A 17,227-nucleotide genomic window follows, 5' to 3' on the forward strand; every position below is an offset into this window, starting at 1 on the left:
CATAATGAATTTGATATTAAAAAGACTTTAATAATGGAAATTTAAAGAAAAAGCATGCAAGAGTGATTTTTAAATACCCCTGTGTCTTCCTTCTTTAATTCTGAATTCACTATCAAGGATGAAATAGAAGGAAAGGAAATACTTAAAAGAAAAAAAAAAGTCCGAACCAAACATACCTAGAGGAAGATAAAGATTTGATCAAATAAGCATGGTACAGATTTTCTCTTTGTTATTATTAATCTTGGAGGATGAACATTTACAGTAAAATTCAGTCCCAGTAGCATTTTTCACAGCACTAAATTTAGGATTATATCTTCTGTAGCATAGCATTTTTGTAGAGGATTACTTTTATCATATATGCCAATTGTTCATTTCTAATAGTATCTCCACATCTTTGGGGAAGTACTTAAAATCCATTACTTGAGTATAATCTATGTTCTGAATATTTAAATAGCATGTTTGCCATTTTGATTATTTGAAAGAGAATGAACAAACATATTGTTCCCACAGCTATCAAAGAGCTTTCCCTGTCCAGGGGTGTGACAAGAAGTAACAGGCTTAAACCACAAGGAAAGAGATTTAAATAAGATCTTACAGTAATGATATAAAATGTTGGAGCAGGATACTTAAGGAATCCTCTCTTTAAAGATTTTTAAATTAAGGCTAGATAAATAACTTTCCAGGCATCTAGGTTTGCTGTCCCTAGCTGATCTTATTTTAGAATAATAAGGATGTACTTCTCAAGGCCCCTTTCATACCTTTTGGGTTTGTTTGTTTGTTTATTAATTAATTCTCTTTAATTATTCCTTACCATAGGTATTTTTAGCAGCAACGAGACTTTAATCAGGCTCCACTGCGTTAAATGTGCATAACTGCTCACATACAGTTATCCAAAAACCAGGAACTCTTTGTAATATAAAATTAAAAAAATTCATAGCAACATTTCAAAGCTACTGAAAATTGAATTGAGGGAAATAAAATGAATATAACAAGCTGCATCACTATATGTAAGATAATGTTTTTATCTATTAGTTTCCCCAAAAATATGTACATGTGTACAGAAACTACAGCATAACTCTAATAACAGCTTATAAAGAGCAAAATTAGTATGTTAATATGAAAGTTAAAAGAAAATGCATAATTAGTATTCCACTAAGATTAGGTAGACAGATTTAAATATTTCCATTAGTATTTGGGGATCCCACTAGTTAAAGAACGCAGAGAACACTTTTTGTCCCTGATACATACAGCTCTTAAGCTGAGATCTCAAAAAATAAAGTAGGTATTTGGAAGAAAAGCAACATACACACATCTGGAAATAGATTGCATTTAGAGCTTCATCTTGGGATCCAGATACAGCAAACTTGTGACCTCCCAAGCTAGGTATTTGTGACGTTTCAGGTGGGATTCAGTTGTCTAAGCACAGGCATACACAGGCATATAGAGGCATATAGTAGTTGTCTAAGTGTAAGCATATAGAGGCAGCTTTTGTTGCCTTTTGGGTGCTCTGGCTGCCTTCCAGTAGCTGCTCCGAAAAAATGCAAGTTTCTTGCAGCTTTGTGTCGTATTTGCCAGACCCAAACATATGTCTTGCAGATTTAACAGGGTCTAAACTGGCACTAAGTGGCTACTTTTCATCAGCTGACTTTCTCCCTTCATGCCCTGCCATGACTGAAGAGTTAGGTGACGAAATATGTGTGGCTCAGTGTGTTTGACCATCTAAAACTGCCAAGTTTTTTCAGAATTTACTCTAGCACAAGCGAGTTTCAAGATCTGATTCAAAGATCTTATTCCCTTGGCAGAAATTTCTGAAGAAAAAGATATTTCTACTACATCAGCAGCTAAGAATTCTGCTGCGGAGGTTTAAGAAGGATCCTGCCAGCTGCAGTAGATACTGGATTTTTTCTTCCCTTATACATGCAACAGGCTTCCTAAATCAAACTATATTTACAGTTTCTCTCACAGAACAACAACAAAAAAAACCCAACCCCCAAAAAAACCAGAAAAATGTTCGCTTTGCTGTTCAGCTTTTTTAAAAAAAAGCAACTATCAGTTTCATTCTGCTTCATTGGAGTAGAAGAAATTACTATGAATCAAGACTTTCCCCGAGACGTGGACCACAGCGTCTACTTCTGAGAACTCTGCTGAGCATTGAGAAGAGCACTTGGCTAAGTCAATACATCCAGTAGCAGAATGTGTTTAATAACTCGAGGCCACAGAAGCCTCAAATGTGGAAACATCGACTGAGTAGTTGACACAGTCCCAAACTGAAGTTAGAGGACTTGGGAACTTGTTCACAAAGACTAACTTTTGTCTTGTAAACACAGTCTTTCTCCAAAGATAATATGATAAAACAGACCCTGTAGAGTCAGAACCTATTTTTATGCTAAAGATGCATAAATGACAAATCTCTCAAACTACAAATCTCAACGAATACCCTCCATTAAATTTATTTCCAAGCCTGCCACTGGCTTCCTGGGGTCCCATTTTCCCACCTGGCAAGCCTTCTTTTTAAGATCTGCCTAGAAGAAGGGCTGTAAAAGAAGTGAGCTTTCTGACGTGCACCCAGCAGGGCAGTAACCCCCCCCAGCAGCTCACTGGACCAGCCGTAAGCGCTGCTTGCAGCAACTGATGCCATGACACAAGGGCAGTCACTGAGCAGTGACTGTGCCAGGCTCTGTTTCCATACTTCCCAGCTAGAGATGAGACTCAAATCCTGTTTAAAACTTAATTTCATACAGAATAATGTTGATGTCTCAAGTCTGAGCTTAACCTGATACAGTGTGATGCCACTGCAGGCAGAGAGGCTTAACTGCAACCTAGCAGAAAAGTACATTCAGAAGGTGTTAATATTCCAAAGTGATTTATGTTTTTCAGTCATAACATAGATCAACAGGAAATAGAGCAAAAGGAAAAAGGACAAATGATGCCACTTGCAGCATATCAGCTTGTGGCATGGGGACAAATATTATTTTGGAAGCATTAGTAATTCAATAAATGGGCCTCAATATTTAAAATTCTGCACAGAAAATAAGAATTGTTATTAGCATGCAAGTAAGCCCTACCAGTTGCTGTCAATATGCTGCAGTAATCATTTCTAGAGTAGGAGGAAGAGGAAGAGAAAGGCATTAAGGAAACAAATGACATATTTATATATGTTTTATAATTATCACTTTTGTTTTATACAGAAGCTCTTCCTTCAAAAGGCATCTATTGCCCTCTAAAATGAGCTTGTATGATTTTGTACCCATCCAAAGTGTCATTTTATTTCAGATACACACTGTGCCCACTAATATCCACTACAGATTTACAGTAACAAGGGAACTGGTACATATCATAGAAAACTTGTAATACACTGATAACTGTCAGGAGTTTCAAAATTTACATTGGTCCTAGAAGAAAGATGTTCAGCCCCCAAAATTTATATGCTATAAAACTTATTGGTCTAGTACTGTTGTTTGGCAGTCAAGCTATGAAATAGCTATGCATTTATAGCTCTTTCTGTTCTTCTAAACATTACCACAATGAATGTATAGCAATGCTTTCCGATTATAAAACAAAATATAGTTAAACTTAATGGAATCAATACAATCAGTTTTTGTCATGCTAAGGACTACATTTTTCATTCTTTTTCAATAGAAATTATTCTTCAGTCATTATACAGGAAAAGGAGTATGATTTTAATCAATTTTTCTGGAAGGCATTACTAAAACTTCTATATTACAAACAATAAACTTCCTTACTTCTTAAACATCTGTATATGGCAATGATTAACACATATCAGTAATAGTAAGGTTTTAATTTTAAAATCTCTTCTTGTTTTCAAATATAACAAAACTGGGTTAAACTTCAAGAGACTAATTCAGCTTTAGTTATGCTGCATAAAACAAAGTAACTGCTGCAGTCAAAGGAATTGCAATGTTATAAAACCTACAGAAATTAAACCAGAATCTCTCTTTAAGCAACACACATTAGTTTTCAACATTTTCCACAATAATGCTTCTTCTTCGTCAAAGCTACGTAACAATATATAAGGACACCGGGAATGCAAATCACAAATAAAAGACAAACACAGAAATGAGGAATTTGACACAGAGATCAATTGTGGTTTTTAACATGCAAATGATTATGGGGCTTTCTGCCTAACAACCCAGGGAGTGCAGACATGCAGAGCATGCAGGCAGGATGCACGGATCAAGGCGTGCACTTTTCCTCTGCAGGGGAACCATGGAGATGACAGCACAGAAGAGAAAAGGCACTTACAGTTGTTCTAGAGAGGCAAGTCCTTTAAATGCTTGCCTGTCAATTGACTGGATTTCATTCTTGTACAAATAGCTGAAACAAGAAACAATCAGTAATATTAGTACACAAACAAGAGCTACATGAAGGTGGAAAAGAAGAATTAAGTTGACACGTGAAGACAGTTTTTCAACTACATATTAGGAAAAAAATACAAAACAAAAACTAAACACATACACATAAAAATACTTTGTCCTTGAGATTTCATCCCAAATGTTTGCCAGAAAAGACAAAAGTCTGGGGCCTTGTAGGCCCTGAGGCTGACACTCGGATGGTCTTGGGCTTCCCAGTGTTCACTGTTATTACTTACTGTTTCTTTGCCCCTCAGTTTCTTGATGGGCTTGCCAAAAGTCAAAATAAATTCAACTCAATGGGACAGAATTGCATCAGAAGTGCCTTTACCAGAACACACCGGGGATGCCATTGGCCTCTTGTTGTCTTTAAAATATCTCCTCTGAATACTGGTACAAATATTCAAATTATGATGGAATAAGTCCTTTTACTGGACTTGGAGAATAAACAGTGAGAATTTCTGTAACTCCGCCTGTGTCACCTTTTGAATATTTACAAAAAAATACAAGTTAGAATATTGGTATTGCATCCATAAAACAGCATTGTATATTTGTTTTATCACAGTTGAAGATGGACATTAGGTCCCCATTGATACTCTATAATATAAACAGAATAAACATATGCAGAGTACCAGTATGTTCACTTGTGTTGTCTATACCTTTTCTACAGAATTAAAATAAATCAGGATGGATCAGTGTATGTGCTCATGTTCATCATGCTTTTAACAGCAAGGATGGTTTAGTGAGAGAGTGTTGGAGAAAAATCACACAGTTTAGCTGATGACTGCAGTTTCTGCATGGAGGCAGCAAACGAAAATACTTTGGGGGTTTGGTGTCAGTCACTCTCTTTTTGTATTAGGTTAGGAACAGGTTCGCAGTTAAGAACTTTCTCACAATTATTTGACAAATGATTTGAAACTCAGTTAATCAGGCATGGATTGCTACGAAAAAGGGATGAAGAGACTTTGGACCACAAATGGCTTTATTAGCAGGCATTTTATTAGTAGTGGTTTTGGCTTTTCTATTATTACAGTTTTCAGTAACTTACTGGAAATATTGCAAACTTCTTTTGATGCAACAGATAAATACTGGCTCTGCTGGAGTTTGTGGCAGTTTTTACACCAACTTGACAATGGGCAACACTTCATAATAGGCCCTAACAAGGAAAAAAGTTGTAGGTATCTGATGTTCCACTCATGACAACTTTGGGGGACATATGAAGTAGTATCCTTCCCTTGAATCTAAATTTAGTTTTCCAATGTATTTCTTGCTGTGATTCCAACAGATGAATATACAGAGACTCAAGTGTGCTTAATTAACATAGATATGCATCTGAACAAAAAGCAGAGTTCCTCCAATAACAGAATAACAAGGAAGCAAAAATTTCTGAGGTTTTTAAAACGCCCAAAATTATGAACAAATTAAACTGGAAAAAAAATACTGTCATGTGAAATTACTGTAAAAACTTTAAAAATAATTTGAAAAGAGAGCGAATAGATGTATTACACACTTTGGATGTGGAATTGGTTTTTATTCTATTGGAAAAAAATATTATTTCATGAATATTCAAATATTTGTTTTGACTCAGATTTACCAATTCATTTGAGGATCATAGTTGTTACAATTTTGTCTCTCCTTAATTTTCCTCTCTGTATGATATTAAATTCCTATCTTATTTTCCAGCGAGAATTTTAAATGCACCATTTCTTCTCACTCCTTAGAAAACTTCAAGGACTGAACAGCTAAAGTGTTATTTACCTCTCTTAATACACTCCACTTGGCAGTGTGGAAATTCCTCTTGTTCCTCTGAGTACTAAACTTCTGATCAGACCAGTGAATCAGAGTGGGCTAAGATGGTTTTAATAACCAACCTCAGTTAAGTATCTCTTGTGGGCATTTGAATAATTTTGTTCAAGAAATCTTAATTAATCCAATTTTTTAAAAGAAGTTTTACCAGAATCACTTATGTAACTTTTATTTACTTTCTGCAGACAAAGGCAGGCAGAGTGAAAAACAAAGGTGGGTTAGAGGAAGACTGGGATAATGACATTGTAGTTTTGCAGACTTTTACCACCATAGGTAAAAGGAGCAGCCTTTCATGCCCCCTTTTGGAGCTCTTACCAAGCCACTGTAGTGGGACTTTATTTGGGATTCAGCTTTAAACTACAACTTTTTCCGTTCTGATCAGAAAACCCTAAGCTGCAGAACACTCAACTGACCTCAGTCCATCATGCCCCCGGTCCACAGAGAAACCCCAGCAATCCCAAAGCTACAAAAACATATGTCCTATGACAGATATGTTAACCAGACTTTCATTTAATTGTGTAGATGTTTCCCTGAGGATATTAACAGAAATAAAAATATATAAATATTTGCCTAATGAAGAAAGAGATGACAGAATACAAAATACAAATAAGTAGCACTCACAAGAAAATTTATGACTTTCTAAAATGCTACTGTGCCTAACAAGTAAAACTTTGTAAACACTGCAGTAATCTTTAACAAAAACTTTCTCAAAATTTATCCCAGTTACATTAGCAGAAAACAGATTTAGAGTATAATTAGGGAAAAAGTAATTTACCATTTAATTTACCTAAAAGCTCTCTTACAGAACTGAACCATTAGAATTTTACAAAGAATGAATACACAGTGGATTAAGATGACAAAGGGATATATTCTATTAAGACATTAAATTATTTTCTGGCAATTACTACTAACTGTTTTCAGAAGAGTTAAAAAAAAAATAGCATTTTTCCAGAAATGCAAGCAAGGCTGATAGAGGCCAGAGGTACTGGTCAAATACTTGGGAAATGAACAAACAAACAGGTAACCAGTTATCAGAAAATTAGAAAAAAAGTAGTTTTAATGAAAAAGTTTGCTAGATCCCCTATGAGGATAATTTTTGTTTGTTTTTCTTTAATGGACCATATTGAAAGTCATGTGATTTAAGGAACGTAAGGTCCAGATATATTTGTTTGGAACTGGAGAGAAAAAAAGGTAAAAAGCAATAGCAGTATCAGGCATTGTAGAGTTAAACCTGACAAGTAAATAAATATAGCAAAGAGAGATTTATATAAAAGCATAAAGGAGACGGTGGAATTAGCAACATGAATTGCAAAGAAATGAGATCCGGAATCACTGGAGGTGTTCAAAGGACAAAGTAACATGACCATGACAGCAACAGTGGCAGAAGGCACAGAAGGAAATGTGACCTAATCCCATTTCTGGAAGGGTAAGGTCAGCAACTCAGCACTTTGGCAAACCTATAACATATCTTCTACCACTATTACTTCATTCACCAAAGGCAAAACAAACCTTCATGTTCCCTTTTAGTATTTCCAGAACTGACACATTTCATACAGTCTTAATTTCCATTTATCATATGCTTATCGCAATGTTGTCATGTCTGATTCGTCACCTCTCCATTTCTTATTAAGTGAACATGTATCAATGTTGTTGCCAAAGCTATTTTCATTCTCCATTTTTTATTTCCTTCACTTCCTTCACACTAGCTTCTAGTTTACTGCTCTGTAAATACCAAATACCTTCTCTTTATCTGGAAAGGTTTTTTTAATTGCTAATCTGTATTTTATATTTTTCCATATCTCCTCCCTAAATTCTTTCTTTTAAACCTAACCTCATTTTTTCCACTGCTGATTCGAAATCTTCTAGTATCCTACATGTTAAAACGGTAGTATTCGTCTACCTTCAGTTCCCAATTATCCTCTCACTTGGAGAATAAACTGTTGACTTCCAGGATCAGGAAGGATTATCCTACCAAGTTTCCACAAATCTGCCTCCATCTATATTATAAGGTTGGGAAGCTTTTCTTTCTCATCTTTCTGTACTACCACCTCTAGTCAGTAAACTGAATAACTCACAGGAAGTCAATTAAATACATTCAGTGTACCATATATATCATGTACACATACACATATACATCTTGTATCAGGAGCAACAAATTACAAACATGTTACCAATTATTTTGCTCATATGAAGACAACTTTTAAAGTTTATTTTAGACAGGAGTGTTTACAGAATCCTTTGCAGAAGGGGAAACATAAGACCCCAAAAATTCTACAGAATCACTGAAGTGCAGAAAGAAACTATATTGTGGATGGGGTCCAAGCTACTAATGCCTTTTTGATCCTTACTAAAGAACCATATTGCCAACACTAAGGTATATGAAATAAAGACACACAGACAGAAAGGCAGAAAGGCACAAAAAAAAGTATCCTCTTGGTTTCATAGCAAAACAATAATAATTACATTTCTTTCTTTCCAACTTTCAGTATATGAATTCAAAGACAGATCATTACCACAAACAACACAGGAAGATCATGCAAAACTGTTTATAGAACTGTCAAAATTTCAATTACATAAAGAACAAGATCACAAATATTCCTAAAAAATAAGCTTCAAAAATCATATGCACATAATTTTCTTTTTACAATATAAAGACCAACTTTTACAATGATGAATATTTTTCATGCACAGAAAATTGAGAAAATATCATTACTTTTTGTCAAAATTTGTTCTTCAGACAGACAATTCTGAAAACATATATCTCAAAACTCTAAGCTCAATTTCAGGAAGAAATAGTACAAAGAAGCATTTGAAAATTCTGAGGCTTCTTTGACACTTGCTGGAAAAAAGTTTTGTCTGATAGCACAAAAACTGATCTTCAGTACAGATACAGGAATGGGCCTTGACATCTCTCTCTCAGACACCGGCTTTTTTTTTTTTTTTATAAATATACTCTATTATGTTTTATACTTACATATTTTATACATAACTATATAGCTACAAGTATTTTTATACATATATATTCATATTTACTAATAGTTATACATTTTATATTTATATATACTTATATTTTGCTAAATTAAAGCCACTGAGAAATGACAGGTTTTCTAAAATTACTCAATTATACATTTTCAGAACCATCTGCAATCCAGTACTTGAGTTCTCATAAGAACACAAGTAACATCATGGACCAATGATCTCATTTTATGAAACACGACAATACAAGTTAGGTTTGCAAATATCTATAGGATCGGGCCACACAAAAACTCAGTTATTCCAGATGATTTGGCTTTATAATATTAAATTCTGAACAATATTTCTAACTTTTCTACAATCTCTCCCCTCTAATTTCTACTTCAGTTGATCCTATTGGGAAAAAATGGACTGTTTTGTTCCCTTTCTTCCACAGAATACAGTTAGCATGTACTTACTCAGCTGAAATTTTCACAGCTGAACTGTATTTGTTTGGTACATTTAAGCCTTCTGTATTGATTATCTGACCAGGACCAGCATTTTTTTAACTTTAAGGCTGTACAGTTTAAAGCTAAACATTTATATCACAGCCATTGATATGGGCAAAAAGATCTTCTTAAAGTTTATTTTAACAAAACGGGGGATGGCTTTAAAGAAGAGCTCTCTGCAGTTGACTGAACTACCACATTGAACTTTATATTCAAATTTCCAGGGAACAAGAGGAAAAGGAAAAGACCTTCCTCTTAACAACATAGATATAGACAAACATTACTACACGTATATGAAAACAAATCATAGTTCAGTTATCTCTTTTCAGTCTTTTATTGAACTGAACAGAGTGCATAGTTGAGATTTATCTCAGTTTTACAACAGCTAGGCAAAGGCAAGCATGTGAAAACAAAGAACTAACAAGAACCAAGTAGTATTTTGGCACAGTTGCTGACTACGGAAAGACGCTTAGCCATCCTGAATTAGTAGACCTTATGTACTCCACTACCAGATCCACCATACAAACATCTTGTAACAAATACAATCATCATGGACTTTATTCATTGGGGATAGTCTGTTCAATATTCTTTTTCTTCCTATTATATATAGATTAAACAATTTTATTACTGAAAGACAATACACATAAAAATGACACCAGGAAATGTAATCAAACACAGCTTGGAAAACTAGGTAATGTGTCTGCAGAAATTTATGTGATTTTTATTTTCCTCCCTTCTCCCACCTTCTTAGAGCTATTCAGGCTGCATTCTTGAAAACTAGATGGAAAATTAAGCTTCTGAATTGTTTCCAAAACAATGAAATCTCAAAGTGACCTTTTTTTTCTGTATAGCATTCAAGCAATGATCAATACTCCAAGACAACAGAGTGAAACTTTTCTACATGACACTACAGAAGGTGGACTCCAGAGACTAGAGCTGAGAATCCATGACAACTTACTATTCAGCTTTAGTCTTTTATATAGATAAAAATAACATTTTTGATGCCTTTTGTTTATTCAGATAATTAATACACTTGATATGTTTGTTAAAAATGGGAGGAGTTAGTCTTAAAATATACAGGGTGCCTGAAGACATAGAACTTACGGCAAATCATATAGGTACTTTTCTATTTTGTGTTTGACTTAATTTTTCTCTTACAAATTTATACTGCGTTCAGTGAAAAATTTAGGAGTAGTTAAAAAGCTTATATAAGTTACAAGCTTCTGCAGACACAAATCTTGGACTAGCTGCCTTCAAACCACTTTTCAAAACACAAACTTAAGAAGTATCTGTACGAAGGTTTCAGTTAACCTTTAAAGAGGTGACTTCTTAAACCTTTCAACATATCCCTTTTAAAATTATCTTTTAAGTTGCATATAGTAAACAGCAACTAGTAAGTCCTTTAAAATCTACTGCCTACAGATATCAGTCTTATATTAGCAAATCTCAAAGCACCTACTTATAGAAACAAAGATTCACAGTTGCCCCCGCCCCATAAATTTCACAGATTTTCAAAGCAGTTTATCTCCTGATATAGTGAGTTAGATTAAAACACAATCTCAGATTAAAGCACTTTCCCATTGAAGAAGTTCAGTTACACATTGATGCAAAAAGTGACATTCATTTAACTTACAGATATTTCAGATTTTCAAGGTCTTCAAATGCCCCACTAGGTATTCTTTTGATTTGATTGTTGTTTAGAAGCCTATAAAAAGAAATAAACAGCCGTTTATTTTAACATACAAGAACAGTAGGGGAAAAAATGTTCAATAGCAGGTGTAATGTAGCATTAAAAGGAAAACTTAAAAAAAGAACAAAACAAAACGCTTTTTCCCCTAACAGCAATTGTTAGAAGGAAAAAAGGGACATGTTTACAGCTGCTCAGTCACTACCTTGCAGGAGAAAACTCTGAAAAAATCAGACAGAAATAAAAAAAGAAAAAAAAAATCTAAAAACTGAAATAATGTGGCTTTTTGTAGGTATCTGAGATGAAGACAAAGGGGAAAAAAAATCTTGGTCTCAAGTCTACACATCGGTTTGAAATTGATAAAATCGATATTAACAAAGATTTGTCATTAGCAGATGCATAAAAGTGAATTTTCCTAGATGCTTCTTAGCAATATTCTGTGTACCGGGCCCTTTACATCATACAGCCACACAACTGTCTGTATTCACAGATTTGCACTCATCCCTCATACAGCGGTTTTATGAAGAGAAAGGAATCCAAACTTAACGAATCCTGTCTTTATTCGGGACTTGTGGATCTCAGATCAGCGATTTGGACAGTTAAAACTTGAGGCTGGATATCTGACAGAAATTGTAATTCAAAACTGGGGATCAACTGCAAACAGAAGCATGATCAAAGGTGACTGGAAGTAGGGATAGCTAGTAAAAACATCTTGGTAGCACAGATCTGGACAATACACTTTTGGGGGAAGTCCTATCATTTCTTCTGGTGTGAATACACAGTACAAGATGTCTCAATACATTTGTTGTTATGTGCTTGCAGGATAAATAGATAATAGTGACCCAAAACTCACTGATCTCACTACTGTATTTCAGTTCACTCTCTACTTGTGTTCTAGAAAACAGCCAAATTTGCAATCATAAATTACATACATTTGAAAGTAAAAACAACTGTCCATCTTAATTCCTCCTCGTGACTGCTATTATATTAGAGAAGAGAAACACGCATGCATTTGTTTCAAAAGTGATGTCTGAAGGACTGACAAAGGACATACTAACTTAGAACTATAAACACACATACTATTTGCATTACGGTTTGTAAAAAGCCTTTTAGAACTAAAACACAGACATTTCTTCACAAACATATATGATAACAAAGACCTCCACAGAAGGCAGCTCAGTAGGAACAAAACCTTCCAACTTCTGCCAGTCCTGGTGAGCACATTAGACTAGGAAAGTTCAAAACACTAGAGTTGTCAAATATTTTGTAACTGCAACACATTTGCACATCTGAGCCTTTGAACAGCTTTGTTGTAACTCCATGATTTATTATGTGATATTCCACCAAAGCCATTTAGCATAATTTGGAAAAAAATATACAGTAAAGGTGTGTATTTTTCATACCTCCAATTAAAGTATGTTAATAAAACATTAGGGTGTAAATTATTTCCTTTTTTATTTTAATAGACATATATCTGGTTTTGCTTTCAAATCCTTTGGGCCTAAACCCTACTTCCCTCACCTGTGTAAATACTACAGCTGAAATTTGTGAGACTACTTACCTGTGATATGTGAGCAAATTTGGCAATTATCGAACTAATCATATTAAATCAAAAGGGGAAAGGGCCTTAGGGTTGAAAAAGCACTTACAGTGTGTTCAGGTTTTTAAGCCGTCTAAACTCTCCAGGCTGGATTTCTTTAATCCTATTAAATCTTAGGTCTCTGTAGAATAAAGAAAGAATAATCATGTTATAAAAAAATCTATGTATTTTTTCATATGAAAAACAAACTAAGCACAAGTCTTCTGTGACCACCGTGACCAGCCTCCGTCCATAAACCACAGCTTTTGACCAAAGGAGAAGGCAAAACAAATCCAAACACTGTTTGACAAGTTTAAGCAGAGAATTGACCAAATCCAGCCTCAGCGGTCAGTGCTGAAGGCTGTATCTAAGTTGAACCCGTGGTCATGAAGAATGTTCTCTTCCACAGTGAAGCAACTTGTAATGGGATGTTGAATGGTGTTTCACTAAATTGAATTGTCTCCGTATTTTAAAAGCTGCTTGTAAATAATACAGTAAATTAAAATGCTTGTAAATAAACAGATACAGAAAAATTTGGATCAGAAAAAAGCTCAGGGAAAAAAGAGACAGCTTTCAAGACTTTTAAGCTACTCCATTCTTTTTTTTGGGGTAAGGAGGCTTAAGTGCCTTATGTTGTCCTGCTTTTAAAACCTGTAAATCCAGCTGCCTGAAGCTATTTATTTTATTTAATTTTACTTTCTCTGAGTTTTTTATGTTTTTACCATCTTCAGTTTCCTGTTAGATCTATAGCTTAATGAGAACTTCTCCAAGAAGAAGGAAACTGATTTCTCAAGCCAGGTGCTGCAGAGCAGGCAGGGACAGGGAGCGAGGCGGCAGCAGCGCGGGATGCGGGGAAACGCCACAGCTGCGCCGGTCCCACACCTCTCTCCTGCGGAAAGAAGGCAGCAGCGTTTTCCACCTCTGCCCACCTCCTGTCCTCCCCTGGCTCTGAGTCGCATGGTCTTGCTGCTTGCTTGCACTGGCTGTCGTATTCCCAGCGGCTCAGAAACTGATTTCACTAACTCGTCGGGACCAGCAGCAAACCCATGCAAAAAAACCCAGGAAATAATTTTCTGCCTGACCAGCAAACTCAACGGGGCTTCCTAGGAGGCCACACAGGTGAGAGCGCGACTGCGAGGAAAAGAAGGAGGGCAGCAGGTCTGTCCTCTTCCTAGCAGCAGACCAAGGACACCAGGACCTTGTAGTCTCTGGCAAGCAAACAGAAGAGAAGCAAAAGGAAAGTAAAATCTGAAAGACTGTGATCACGCTGTCCTTCCTAGAACACACACTTATCAATTGCTTTCAAGAAGTAGGACATAAACATGTCGTAACTTCAATCTTTGCACTAAAACCAGTCCTAATTAAAAACACGAATATGCACTGCATTTTAACAGGTAATATGTTATCAAGAAGTCCCTCTGGAATTTGGTATTTAGTCAAAGGAAATACAGAAAAGCAGACAAAAAGTGAGCTGCATACTAACCCCATATAACCCCACTGTACGTAATGGAGGGTATAGTTGCCTGAAGTCTTTTGTAAAGAGCATACTTAAGCATCATTCCTCATGAATCAGCCCATCAGGGCTTACTCAGCTCCGGAATAATGGCCTCAGAAGGACTTTTTCTACATAAGTGGTTTAGGATGTGGCCTACTGTTCATTGTAAGGAAAGGATTAGACATGTGGTTCTGTTTGCATTACACTCCACCAAAATATTTGATCAGTGACTGGAATAAATGAGGGATGCAAACTGCTATCCCTTATTTAGATGTGTAGTTAAACTGCCTGTAGACATGCAGGACAGCCGCCTTACTCAACTCCCAGCTGGACCGAGGATTTCCAGATTTAGAAGCACAAATTGTCATAGCTTGAATTTGTTCTTTACAAAAGCACCTTCTTTAGTTATAGCTAAACAGCGTTACGTTTTGTTCATCACTCACACAAGAAATACTCACTTATCACACATGAAACACACATGTCCCTGATGAGAAAGAGATGCTGCCTATGAGTCAGTGAATCTCAGGTGCTGAGATTTTCTACACAAGCATTGAATGTCGCAGCCTGCACTGAGAGAAGATACAGCAGATCCCTCTGTAAGCATCATTGGACATGACATTCTACTTTACTGAGAGCTTTTTCTAGATTATCTAAAAGTTTATTGTGTTTCAAGAAAGCATTTTAATTTTGATTAAAATAATCAAAAGTGCAAAAATTCAATATTCATGAATGGAATATTGAAAACTGAGTATTTTTCAAAAGCCTCAAAATACCATTACAACTAGCAATATTTAGCTCCTAAACAACACAGGACTTCTCAATTTGATTTTTTTTTTTCAAGTTCCACAATTAAAAATAAGTCTTTACCCAAAGCAGGCATAGACAGAATGCAGAATGTCTTTTTAGATATCAAAGAATATACATTCGTCCATATGTAAAGCAAGCCTATTCCCTACAGTGAAACAAAGCTGATAAATAAGTACATAACTTTCATGAATGCAACGAAGGAGACAGTCCTCAGAGTCAGCATTAAAATGAGCACCCTTTTGACATGTCAAATCCATTCTGCAGTAACTCACTAGGATAACTAGGGATTAGCAACATCAAAATAATTTATATTATTTTTACTATCGTTGCATATAGTGATATTTTATCCCAACTCCTGACACTATTGCTCTTCTCATATGAAGTTCTTAAGACTAAATAATACATCATGTTTGAAACCCTACCCATTTGTTTTCTTTCTGCATAAAGGTATTAAAAAAAGAGCCATAATAAAACACAGCACCCAAATTTTCTCTGGAGCCCAGTGCATTTGGTATCTGTAAGCAAAATGTTTCACAGAAAGCTATGATGACAACAATACATTTTTATAAAGATTAATTATATGTTTTGCTTAAAGTAAGCACTACGATTACATTAAAATTGGAGAAAAAACAATGTTAATCTTACTAAAATGTAGGATTACGATTTTGGTACATACCTTCAAAGGGGTGCTCTTTCTTCAAAGGGAGTAACACTTCTAAGTGCTAACCGAAAGTTTTTTCATTAATTTTTCAGCACAAAATCCCCCAAAACAAAGAGTGAGGCAGATCACAAATGCTGCTCAAAATAAAGAACACACAACCTCTTTTTTTCTCTAAATTAATATAATTATAATTCATGAGGTATTTCTTGTACACAGAAGATAAAAGTTGTTAAGTCATAACCACTGTAGATTTCTCAAGAAGAAATTCTGTCAAGCTGTCTTAATTTCCTTATATAACAGGATAATGAGCCAAGTGGATAAAGGAAATAGAGTATACCTTGCATACATTAGTTTAACGGTTTTGATACAGGCCATTCACATAAACAAACCAGAGAAATATGGTTTAGAGGAAATCTCTGTAAACCAAGTGTTCCACTGGTAGGCAAAAAGATGATAAGCAAAGACTAGTTATTGAACTGAAAGGTTGTATCAAATAGAATTGGGCAGAAATCTGCCATAATGTATTAAATATTTTAAGACAAGGTTGGTAGAAGAAAAAATAAGCTTATGATGTTTGCAGATGTTGGCAAATTTGGAGTGACTGCAACTATTCTGGAAGATATTTGAGATTAGAAACAAGCCTGAAGTTATAAAACCCTGAAAAGTGGAAATAAACTGAACAGCAATGAAATAGGGAAGAAGCAGACAGCCACCAGTTCTTTCAAAGGCAATTAAGGTTTCAGTAGATAACAAAAAAAAAAAAAATTTTTTTTTTTAGAAAGCTTCAGTCACCACTGCCATACCATAGTAGAAAAAAAATGTTCCATACTAAATAGGAGCACCATTTCTCAGGCTTGAAATGTCATCCTCCCATGGTACAGACCCCACGTCCTGCTTACGAGAACCGACCGTATTTCAGGGTACAGGAGAAGAGCTCAGAGCAAAAGCGTAACAGCAACCGGAGTGCAGGAAAACATCCCCTCGGAGAGTGAATGGCAGGAATGAGGACTGTGTTAGACTGAAAAATGAATAAGGGTAGCTCAAACAGGCCATTATGATACAGATCTTCAAAGACATTTTGTGTTGCTGAAATAATGTGTGGTTAATCAGTATGATGAGGTTTCTTGTCCCTTTTTTCCCCAGAATAGTTCCTGCCCAACCATGCTGCCACATGACTTTTTACTCACAAAAGCCTGTTCTCTGCCCATTCATTTCTCTTTCACCTTTTTTGTTGTTCCCCATTTTGCTCTTACAAACTGACTGCATCCTGGCTGTATGATGTGCTTCAGGGCTCAGCGAGCCTGACTTCCACTGACTGGCCAGAGTGCAGCAAAAGGTTAAAACAGCAGACTGAGGGAGTC

General features: G+C 35.5%; 1 protein-coding gene across 1 annotated transcript in view; it reads right to left on the minus strand.

The window, feature by feature from the left end:
* PXDN (peroxidasin) overlaps positions 1-17,227 on the minus strand; it is an 89,890-nt gene that overhangs the window by 47,504 nt on the left and 25,159 nt on the right. The window contains 3 exon segments of the mRNA XM_050893350.1: positions 4,264-4,335; positions 11,271-11,342; positions 12,974-13,045. Of these exon segments, the coding sequence (XP_050749307.1) occupies positions 4,264-4,335; positions 11,271-11,342; positions 12,974-13,045 (216 nt within the window).

The sequence above is a fragment of the Gymnogyps californianus genome, chromosome 3, assembly GCF_018139145.2.
Source record: "Gymnogyps californianus isolate 813 chromosome 3, ASM1813914v2, whole genome shotgun sequence".
NCBI classification, from domain to species: Eukaryota; Metazoa; Chordata; class Aves; order Accipitriformes; family Cathartidae; genus Gymnogyps; species Gymnogyps californianus.